At 36.7% G+C, this 12370-nt stretch overlaps 1 protein-coding gene across 8 annotated transcripts in view; it reads right to left on the minus strand.

The window, feature by feature from the left end:
• MAST4 (microtubule associated serine/threonine kinase family member 4) overlaps positions 1-12370 on the minus strand; it is a gene marked incomplete at its 5' end in the record, with an annotated part of 573576 nt that overhangs the window by 104495 nt on the left and 456711 nt on the right. For all 8 annotated transcript variants that reach the window (XM_079703236.1, XM_079703235.1, XM_079703242.1 and 5 more), the window contains one exon: positions 9765-9853. In XM_079703236.1, the coding sequence (XP_079559362.1) occupies positions 9765-9853 (89 nt within the window). The remainder of the gene's footprint in view (positions 1-9764; positions 9854-12370) is intronic.

Raw genomic sequence — 12370 nt, forward strand, 5'->3', positions numbered from 1 at the left:
AAAAAACAAAATACTGTGGGTACAACGTGAAATAAGAAAGATGTATTCTCCGTAATTCAGAGAAACTGATTTATGAAATACTTGAAATCACAGAACAGATGCATTGCAAAATCATACACCGTGGACACACACACTAGATTAAGAACTCTGGTCTCGAGCCCATTTAAGGTTTTAATAAAAGCAGATGATTCCAAGGTAATGTTCCACCCACGGGTGACTATGTTCAGACATATGATTTGCCAAGTTTACCTACATAAAATGAAACTCCATGAGGAGGACGTCAAGGTGCTCTCACCTGAACACAGTGTTTTTACAAGTTTAAGTTGATTTTGTTGAGATCTGCTTATAAGTAGAAAAAAATAACGAGTGACTATATCAGAGATTGCTCTTGAGTAAAACAAGAAAGTTTCTATCACTTTAAAGAAAGAGTGGTTATATGGGACATCTGCAAACTTAATTTGCATTAAGGCTAGCCACCAATTTGCTATGACTCTGGAAGCACACAATCTTGCTTTGTCCTCTTCCTTAAATATAAAGAAGCAAAGCAACCATCTGTCTTGTACCATCATGTCTCTGTAGCCAAAGGAGGTCACTGCCCTGCTGATGGAACATTTTTATTAAAGATCTACAGATCATATTTAAACAGTCTGGCAAACAATATTTCAAGCACAGAAAACCTACTGAAAGCTTGAATGAAAGTCACAAAACAAAACAGATGAAACAAAGGCACTCTTATGCTCAGGGCTATGTCCCTAGTCTCACCTTATCTAAGGAGAAATCTTTCACTTATACCTAAAGATCATTCATCTCTATTGACTAGGTTGTTCCCACCAGCAAACTAAAATTCACAGTAGTGGCTTTCCCTCTGTGTGCTGCATGCAAACCTGATGGGGCCACAAATATCTGAGTAGAAATATGTAAGTGTACCTCTCCCCCTAGTCATCTAGGGGGTTGAGAGAAACTGTCTTAATGCCTTTTTTTTTTTTTTTAATACTGCTATCTTCCTCCCTTTGTAGGCTAGCCTATAAGGTTTAGGAAGAATTCAAAAAAAACCCCTTGTTCCTCAAAAATTCACTCACTGCTTGGGAAAACCATCACCCTAAATGGCAGACTAAGAATACGAGGAGGTAAGGAAACACTTCACTGATATTAAGCTTGTCAAAAATTAAGAGGCAGGGGAAACAGTGAGGTCAGAGCAGCAATTCTTAGAGGAAGACCAGCCTTGTTTTTTTTTTAAAAAAGAAACTCTACAACAACTAGATAAGACAAAAACAAAAATGGAAGAAATCAGAAAGAAAAAGACAAACTTGACAACAAAATTAAAAACAAAAACTTGCATTCATCAAAAAACAGCATTAAAAATAGCAAATCAGAAAAGAGTATCAGTGAGATGACAAAAGATAACTAAAACATGCACAAGTTACTCAGCTCACACCTGCTAGAATAGCTATTATCAAAATGACAAGAGATAACAGGCCTTGGTGAAGATGTGGAGAAAAGGGAATCCTTGTACACTATTGGTGGGAATGTAAATTGGAGTAGCCATTGTGGAAAGTACTATGGAGGTTCCTTAAAAAATTAAAAAGAGAACTACCATATGATCCAGCAATTCCACTTCAGGGTACATATTGGAAGCAAATGCAATCAGTATCTTAAAAAGATACCTGCATTCCCATGTTCACTGCAGTATTATTTACAGTAGCCAAGACGTGGAAACAACCTAAGTGTCCTTCAACACATGAATGGATAAAGAAGATGTGGTGTGTATGTACAACAGAATACTCTCCAGCTATAAAAAAGAAAGAAATCCTGCCATTTGCAACAACACAATGAATCTTGAGGGCATTATGCTAAATGAAATAAGCCAAAGAAAAATACTGTATGATCTCAGTAATACGTAAAATCTAAAAAGAAAACAAAAACAAAAAAACCAAACTCATAGATAGAACAACAAAATTGAAGAAATTAAAAACCACAAGACTTGTGGCTGCCAGAGTTGGGCGGTGGGTGAAATGGGTGAAGGTGATCAAGAGGCACAAACTTCCAGTTCTAAGATAAATAAGTTCTGGGGATGTAATGTACAGCATGGTGACTATAGTTAGCAAAACTGTATTGTATATTTGAAAGCTGCTGAAAGAGTAAATCTTAGAAGTTCTCCTCCTAACACATATATATGGAATCTAAAAAAAAAAAAAAGGTTCTGATTAACCTAGGGGTAAGACAGGAATAAAGACACAGACGTAGAGAATGGACTTGAGGACACAGAGAGGGTTGGAAGGGTAAGCTAGGACGAAGTGAGAGAGTGGCATGGACACATATACACTACCAAATGTAAAACAGATAGCTAGTGGGAAGCAGCCGCATAACACAGGGAGATCAGCTTGGTGCTCTGTGACCACCTAGAGGGGTGGGATAGGGAGGGTGGGAGGGAGACGCAAGAGGGAGGGGATATGGGGATATACGTATGCATATCGCTGATTCACTTTGTTACACAGCAGAAACTAACACAAAACTGTAAAGCAATTATACTCTAATAAAGATGTTAAAAAAAAAAGTTCTCACAAAGGAAAAAAAAAGTGTAACTATGTGAGGTGATGGACATTAACTAGACTTACTGTGGCAGTCTTTAAAATAAAAAAAAGATATATAATCATTGTGTTGTACATCTTATACAATGTTACATGTCAATTATATCCCAATAAAACTGGAAAAGGTACTATGATATTATGTTTGGCCTCTGTCAACAGAACTTGAAAAACTTTAACATTAGTGTTGGCAAGCGTGGAGTAAAGAAAAAGTTGCAGCATATGCATTTCAGTCACATGTACAGATGTACAGACACATACACACACAGTACGTACAGGAAAAAAGACAAGAGATATAATAAAATGTCAGCAGGGTTATCTTTGGATAGTGGGTTTAAAGGGGATTTATATTTCCATATAATTTCTCATGTTTTCTACAAACTCTCAGCTTACTGTTACAATCAGAATATCACATTTTATTTTTTAACCGTATCAGCCTTGAAGATCAGAGTCATGGGAACAGAGGATGCAAAATATCTTGTGAGATTTTATCATACCTTAAAAATGGCTCAGGGTCATGTGGATATTGGTAAGTGGATTAAGGACTTGGTTAGCACAAAGTGCCAACATTTCAGGTTTTACTAAATCTCTTACCACCCAGCTACATATCTTCCAAGCTTATGGTCACATTCTTGGGGCAGTGGGTTATAATGAAGTCCCTCGCCAACATCAGGGATGCTCTCACGTATGTCTCTGTCACCCTGGAGTGTTGACTAATCCTGTTCTATCCCAGACTCTCTTCCTTGAATTTATTATTCCACCTTGTGTATTTCTTCTCTATCTCCACTTCACTGCTAGACTACTGGCTTTCAATTCTTTGCGTCAGCATGCCTGTCTGCAAAACCACTGCCTTTTACTCCCATCCTATTCAGTGTCACATCTGAATAAGTACAACTGATATAGCAGAAATGCAAGGAGAGCAAGTTGTGAAGTGGTGAGACCAATGAGTGGCTCCAAAAGAGATGCCAACACAAGTTCAAAAGAGGAAGGGCCTCACAGTTTTCTGAAACAATAAAAACGTTATTGAAAAAATGTACATGATGTATCATAGTTTCTATTTGGTAACCACCTTAATTTATACTCTCGGTTGTGTTTGTTAAGCCAAGGCCCCAAGGGTAGAGGTGGGGAGAAGGGAAAATAATGAAGACATGCACATAGAAATGTTCTCAGCGTATTTTGAAGAGTGGGATTCGGGGTGTTTCATTGCCTAACCCCATGTGCTACCCCAATACTTTTCTGAGTTTTGCAAGCTTCCACTTGGAGTTGTATTGTTCATACAATCACTCCAGTTCTCTGATTATTTTCACCTGGATGGGCCTCCTTTAGCTCAGTTGTATCTTTGAAGAGAGACTTGGTGAATAGAGCAGCAAACACAGTGGCAACTAATCCTTCAGAAATGAGGTCCCTATATATGACAGATAGATAGATAGATGGATAGATAGATAGATAGACAGACAGACAGGTAGCTAGATAGATACATACATAGATAGACAATAATTTATACAAGTTTTCCCAAGTAGATACTAACCTAATAGGTTATGTGTACTTAGTGGTTTAAGAATACTTCCTGTCTTTAATAATTCCTAGAGTTGTCCAATAGGAAAGTGAGACTTTTTTCCACCTTTCCTTTCAGAAACCCTTGTATAAATGAATCTAAGTAGCCAGCTGCAAATTCCCAGTAAAACAATTTTTGAAGACACCAAAGGTTAGGTATTTTGACCAATGGGACATTTGATTCTAGGACTCTAGAAGTTTGGAGTCAGTGGGTCTCAGTTATTTGACTACTGGCTCATCCTCTATAAGTATCACTCTTAGAATTCAGACTTTAACCATTTGAATCAAAATATAATATTGAAGTGATATTGTGGTAGGCAGAATTCTAAAAATGGTCTCCTCACGATTCCTGTCTCCTAGTTATCCTAACCCTCATCTAGGTACTACTATGAAGGGATTTTGCAGACGTAATTAAAGTTCCACAGCACCTGACTTTAATATACAGAGACTGAGTAACCCTGACCCAATCAGATAAGTCCCTTAAAATAAAAAATTTTCTTTGACTGATAGCAGGATAAGTTAGAGATATGAAGCATGAGAATCACTGGATGTGCCAGTGCAGGCTTGAAGATGGAGGAGGGCAGCTTCCTGCTCACAGCCAGGATAGAATGTGGATCTCAGTCCTACAGCCGCAGGGATCTGAATCTGTCCACAATCTGCATAAGCTTGGAAGTAGATTCTTTCCCAGTCTCTAGGTAAGAGTCCAGCCCATAGTGAAAATAAAGAAAGCCTCATTTTACATGGAATGGGGAAGCCCTGAAAGGGGAGCTCTCACACACTACCACTCAGACCCCAGCAGGGGGAAGGAAGAATTTCTCCCAGTCCAGCAACAGCTCAGCCACTGAGAAGCCACGACCACCCTGGACTCTCCTCCCAACTTCCTCTTTTCTTCTGTAAAAATGAAAGCCTCTCTTCTGCTTTTTGGACTTACCTATGGTTTGCTGTAATTCTCTGCTATTCCCAAATAAACTCACTTTGCTGGTAAAATACCTAGCTCCTTTTCTTTTCTTTTTTTTTTTAAGGTCAATAACTGACACTGACTCTGGCCTTATGATACCGTGAGCAGAAAAAGCAGGTGAGGGTTCCTACAGAAATAGCTTATCCTTTCTACCTTTCTTTGATTTTGGCCTTGAGGTAACTTGAGAGCTCCCCTGAAGTCAAACAAGTCAAGCCTACTTAGACTTGTATAGACCTGTAAGATCAATAAATGGATATTGTTTTAAGCCACTAAATTTTTGGTAATTTATTTCATAGTAAGCAGGTATTATTTTGTTTCCTTTACCGGTTTTATTTTTAGAGCCTTATTTTACTATAAAACCACTACACGCTAATTTCCCTACTTTCCTATTCTCCAAAGATAAACACTGCTAACTTTCTTTCTCTTTCCAAAAACTCCTCATGAATATGCATGAATATACAAGCATTTATGCATGTCTATATGCACTCAAACACACACACACATATATAAAATTACACAACGTATTTTTTCCCTGAACAGTCTATCTTGGGCAGCTTTCTAAATCAGAACATAAAAGCCTACCTCATTCTTTGTAACAAACATGCAGTCTTGGATTATATACCTGAATTATTTTCTACTAAACCAGCTGCTTAATGAAGGGCATGTTAAATAATAAAGTGGTAACAACTTAATTTTCCATTTGCTAGTTACAAGCAATGTTAGATTTATTATTTTCTGTTTTTTATTATTTATTATTTTCTGAGATATCAGTAAGATAAATTACTAGAGATGGATTTGCTGGGTGAAAGGGTAAATGCAGTCGAAATTTTAACTGATACTGCAAACTAACCAAAAGCGTTGTACCAATTCACATCAACACTTATGTGATGTGAGAGGGACTGTTTCTCCACAACCTTGATATCATTGGATTCTATCACTTTTACAAAATTTTTGACAATATGCTAGGTGAACAATAGTGTCTCATTATTCTGGTTCATATTTCTCTTATGATTGCAATGAATCATCATTTCAAACATTTTTGTTGGCCAATTTAATTTTTTTCTATGATACGGCTTTTACATCCTTTCCCCATTTTTCTCCTGGTGCATTCACCATTTTCGTATCAATTTACACAAGCATTTTGTATATTAAGGCAATCAGATGTCTGTCAGTTATGGGCATAAAAATATTTTTCACACTTTGTTTTCTTTTGATTTTGTTTATTACACAGAATTTTTCATTTTAGGAGAGAGATACTAGTCTTTTCCTTTGAGGCTTCTGGATTAAATTTCATGCTTAGAACTAGGAGCCTGTGATTTTTACCTTTCTTTTTTTTTTTTTTAATGGGACTGACTTGTTCACGGTTCGTTTAGGAATGCCTGGCTGTCAACAAACACTATTTTGTCTGTGGAGATAAGCTCCAGAACATGATGCCAGTATCTCTTCTTCCTCAGGGTACCACTGACATATCTACACAAATAAATTAATGTTCTCATGTCTACCGATTCATTCAATGGGTATAAATTCATGTCAGTGATGCGTGGCCTGACTCACATAATCCCTACCTAAGAAAAATAGAAAGTGTATCTACTGGGTGACTAAGCACTGAGAGATGGCACTTATACTTTCTCTTATTTTTCATGGGGACATCAAGGAACTGTCCCCCTGGCCTCTGTGTACCATACGCAGTAGAGAATGTAGCAATAGGAAGAGGTAAGAGATGCAGTGAGTGAGAAATCGTTTTACATTATCAAGATGTGAGGACAGGTCCTTTATTTAATTTACATTTTATTCTTCTTGTATATAGAAACAGGAACCTACCAGACTGTGATAAATGCCATCTCTCACAAAAAGTCGACAGACTTTTCTACAGCTTCTGGGTGAATAACAACCTGTTATGTTCCTCCATAACATAAGGGAAAATACTCTCGGAACCTGAAAGACAGGCTTCTGTTTGCCCATTCCTCTGATTAAATACAAAATTATGTTTTGAAGGAAAAAGAATTCTCCATAGAGAAACAAATAATAATTAAAAGGATCATTAAAGTCTTAACTACACTTTCTTTAATCCCAATATTAGAACTGAAGAAAATAATGGCAGTAAAAGACTAATCAACAGGCACATCAAGTATGATGCAATTACTACAGAACACTACAAAGAGGAGTAGGATTAAATTTTTTAAATCACAACTGAATTATACGTAAGAAATAAAATTTATCATATACTTAGCACCTTGTATATACTGCTGGGCACTCTGACAGAGGAATGAAAAGATAAGACAAAGATATAATTCTAGCCGCTGAGTAAAGTATTTGGCCTTGCTTGACCCTATGGTCAGCTTTCACTACCATGACAATGATATAATAAAAATCTCCAAAGTATAAAGGTAATAATATAAATAGTTGTGTATTCACCATTCAGCTTTGGAAATATAACATTGCCAACTGCTTACCCCTCTCCACAATTATACCCCCTGACACCTTCTCAGACATAACTACTAACACAAAATGGGTCTTTAAAATGACCATATTTTCCTTCAGACTCTTACTATAAATGTACATACACAGATACATATTTATATGTGTATGTGCGTGTATTCCTAAACAAAACATTGCACGTAGCATCACATTAACCTTATATGTATGGTTTAAGTAAGATTCTTTTGCAACTTGCTTCTGTTGCCCAGCACTATCTTTCTAGGTGCACGGTGTTCTGTAGATAATTATGCCACAATTCATTTATCTACTTTCCAACTGATAGACATTTGGGCCACACTGCTTCAAACGTTTAGCTATTATTACAAATGATGCCACTATGAGCAGTCTAGAGCACACCTTCTTGCATATATGTGTAGGAGTTTCTCTAAAGTTTTCCCTCAGAGTAGCATTTCTGGACTTTAGTGGTCTTACTACATACAGTATCATAATTTTATGAATTTGTCCTTTGCCTTTTTAACTTTACCATCTTTTATTTATTACTATGAGGAAAATAAAATTTATTCCAAAGGGGCAACTACGTCTCTCTCTCTCTCTGTCCCATCTTGTCCCCAAACATGTTTAGGTAACTTCCACTCTCAGCTGGAGAGCCCCCCTAAGCAAAAGGACTGCTTTCCGGGGGCCAGTCATAGCCTAGTTCATAAGTCAACACCACCTGAAAGCCTATCGTGTGACAGTTTCTACAAGAGTATAACAGAGGTAGGGCTTAAACACTCATCATTTCACCCCATCACCTTCCATATCTCGAACACATCTTCCTACAGATGCTCCTCAAAATCTGTGAAAGGCACTCAAAGTCAAAACTCATTTTACTTTCTGACTTTCATCTCTCTTTTCACCTTTACATTCTTGTACAATCAAGCATGTACATCCCACACTCTAGCCACACACTAGAAATTCCCCCATCTCTCACCCCTGTCAAAGTCTTGCTCATCTTTCAACATCATGAGCAAGTGGCTCCTTCAATATCTCCCAAACTTTCCTGATTGGAATTAACCCTTCTCTTCTTTGTACCATCTTAGATAGAATTCAAACAAACAAACAAAAAACACACAAAGCGGTCTTCATTGCATAGTTTTTGTAATATGGTTCTACCATCCTTCTAAGTAGTTCTTGAGGCCAAGAGTCTCATCTCTTGAATCTTCTTTGTCCCTACAATGGTTCTGGATGTAAAGATAAGTTATATATACACCACTGTCAGGTAAAACTTTAGATAAACTCTTGCCCACATTACAAGAGGAGACATGTTCTAGACTGCTCAGAGCAGCATTGTTTGTGCTAGCTAATATATACAATAGGTAAGTTCAACTTTAGGGAGAAAAATGCTGAATAGTTTTGATGCACTTTAGGACATGAGACCCCAAAATATGGCACACTGGCACATTGACTATTTGAAGGTGAAGGGATTTGAGAAACAGCATGTGCAGGAAGGGCTTTCTGACCTGCCCCGTAAGCAGGTCATAAAACCTTCTTGTGAGAGGCACCCTCCCTACACCTGGAGGAAAGGAGACTTCTTATCTCTGAAGACAAGGGACACAGAAGAATCTGAACAAACAGTCCTTGCTAACTTTCCCCCAGTTTACTACAATTAGCTCACCTTTGTCCTATACGTCTTTGCACAACTCCCTTCTCTTCACCAAACTACCATAAAAAACAATCCGATTTAACCGTTCCTTTGGGTTTTCATTTCCTCATGAATGCTCCCATGTCCCGTAAAACGTATGTTAAATAAATGTGTATGCTTTTCCTTTGTTAATCTGTCTCTGGTTACTGGGTCCCCACTGGAGAAGTTAGAAGGGGAGAGGGAAAAGATATTTTTCCTCACTTACAGTTCTTGACACTAATCCTCTTCATGTGAACTGTCATGGCCACGTTTCCCAAAGGAAATCCTAACATGGGAGCGTGACTTGCATCATCCACAAATTCAGATGTGGAGAAAAAAAAATAACTGGAATAGGACCCCATATAAAAAGGATTTCTCCCTTTCAGATCCAAGAGCTCAAAGAGAGGATAAGGTTTGGGCTGACGGATGAGAAACAACAACTTAGTGACAAAGCTACAGGGAAACCAAGATAACAAGGTGGGGAGACGCATCTAAATATCAAAATGCCTGTATTTTAAAAACTAGCAAGACGAAGTAAAACAGAACTCAAGAAAAGGTATTTCATTACCTGCATGAGCAGAGAGAGGCGAGTGAGGCCGAGGCAGTGCTGGGGGCTGCCCATTACCTATCAAGCTCTTCCGGTTGCTGGTTCGGCAACTGTCCAAAGGAAAGGAAAACCAGTTTTAAAAGCAATAATAATAATAACATTCAAGTATGTTCAAAGTAGACACAGCTTAGGCTGAACAATCTATCCACACATGTTATTTCTAAAATTTTTGCAAGTCAATATGCACTCACTAATATTTGAAGGGTGGCTGTTTCCTGAATATTAGAAAATATAATGTATTCATATCATATATAACACCATCAATATTCCTCACCACAAAGTTATCATCAAATGCCTTTCTTTTGGCTCTTGACTGCCAATATGTGATATGCCATACACACAAGTGATAAATTAAGGATTCAAATCAGCAAACCCCAGGTAGCATCTTTGCTGACATGAAATTTCTAATACAAAATTACATGCAATGAAGAACAGTGACATTAATCTTACAATGATGCACTAATTAAAAATCTAATTATTTAGACAGATTTCATAGCTGTGCCTTTTGTCAACAGAACAGCCAAGGCCTAAGATAAATGTATTTCACTACTCATTCATTTTTCATCTTCATACTGCATTCAAACTCCTTATGAAGGTAAATATTTTGGAATCATAAAAACAGATTCCAGTTTGTATTAAAATAACAATGAAGGCCTTTTCTCACAGGCACACTACCTACTGTTTTTTATCCTGGTACCCAGTGAGTAGAAATAAATTGCTACATATGAGCACAGGGTAACTATTTTTTCCTGTTTCTGCTACTAGAAAGTTAAAAAATAGCTAACTTGATTCCAAAGTAACTTTCACAAGCCTCGAAGAATAACACAAATGCAAAACTGGTTGATGATGAAGTGGATGTTATCTTACTTTCATTTGCTTTTCTTCAGTACAGACTGGTACTTCACAATCAGTATAGTGGTTAGAAAAGGATAATACAAACCAGCAGGTTACCTCATTGAATTCACCCGTAATAAGGTTCAGGGCACTATGATTCCATCCTCCTACACCTGGTGCCCTTATCCACCAGTAAAGATTTATTGTAATGTCTTCTTAATTCAGAATACACCTGTTACAGCATTCTTGAAACAGGAATTTTCACCTAACTTCTAAATAACATATAGTGGACATAATTGACAATTTGTATAAAATATTTGAAAGGGGGTTTCTCTGGTGGCGCAGTGGTTGAGAGTCCGCCTGCCGATGCAGGGGACACGGGTTCGTGCCCTGGTCCGGGAAGATCCTACATGCCGCAGAGCGGCTAGGCCAGTGAGCCATGGCTGCTGAGCCTGCGCGTCCGGAGCCTGTGCTCCGCAATGGGAGAGGCCACAACAATGAGAGGCTCGCGTACCACAAAAAAAAAAAAAAAAAAAAAAAAAAAAAAAAAATTGAAAGGAACGTTTCTAAATACTGTTTAAACAACACATTTCAAAACCAAACCAAATTTCTTTCTCCAATATTGACTTGGGAACCAATCCTCTCTCTTAGATGTTTGCTGCTTATTATCATTTGTCAACATGCCCATATTTATAATTTCTTAAGGTCAGGCTGCATCATTTTATTTTCCTTCCTGGAGCAATCAACACCCCCTAGCACTATCTGTGAGTTTAATTAAGATCATGTTTACTCAGCCTTAAAGAAGTTGTTGAATAAGAATAGGCCCTTGATAATTATGAAGGTGGAACGTGGTATTATCAACTCATCTATCAAGAACCATTATTTGGCCTATTAAATTCATAACCATTAAGTCAGATCGTGTGATTGTTTTTTTAAAAAATATTGTACAATGTATTTAGTGTTAATTCAAATTAATGTCTCCTTTAATTTTAACATAGGAATATTAAATATATCAACTTGCTGATGTTAATAAGAGAAATTATAAATGACAGATTTAGATCCTGGAACTCTCAGCAAAGTTATTTGCTAATTTGAGCAAGTTAATTGTAATACAGGTTAACTTACACAAAAATGGCTATTTGTATTATTTTTTACATTTAGTATTTGATCTAAATCATTTATGAAAATTTCCTATTGACATTCATTTATTAATTTTTATATATGTAAATCAAATAAATAAGAAATATATATCAATAGAAACAGTAGCCTAATGAATATCTTACATAAGAATATCAGTGAAATACGCTGACAAAGGTAAAATTTAGAAAATATTTCTTAAAAACATTTTAATTGAATTTTCCTAAGAAACATATAGAATGACTAGTACATTACCACAACAAGCTAAATAAGTAGCCAATAATTTGTATTTAAAACAAAGAAAGACACAAACAAAAAATTCTCACAACTGTATCAGTTATTTAAAGCCTACCAAAGCCTACTAAAGTGGAAAAGTACTGATGTGATTTTTAAAATGTGATTAAAAAAAAAAACTCGAAAAGAAACATCGGAATAAAACTTGATGGAATCTGTCTGGCCAATACAAAAATATAACAATGTAAAACATAAAAATAAGAACAAAGTTTATATTACATTCATCCCATGTTTGCCCACCGTCTAAAAAGATTTGTAAACTTTACAAACTGATGATTATGAATGTAATTAATGGTGCAAGA

The sequence above is a fragment of the Hyperoodon ampullatus genome, assembly GCF_949752795.1.
Source record: "Hyperoodon ampullatus genome assembly, chromosome: 4".
Classification (NCBI taxonomy): Eukaryota; Metazoa; Chordata; class Mammalia; order Artiodactyla; family Ziphiidae; genus Hyperoodon; species Hyperoodon ampullatus.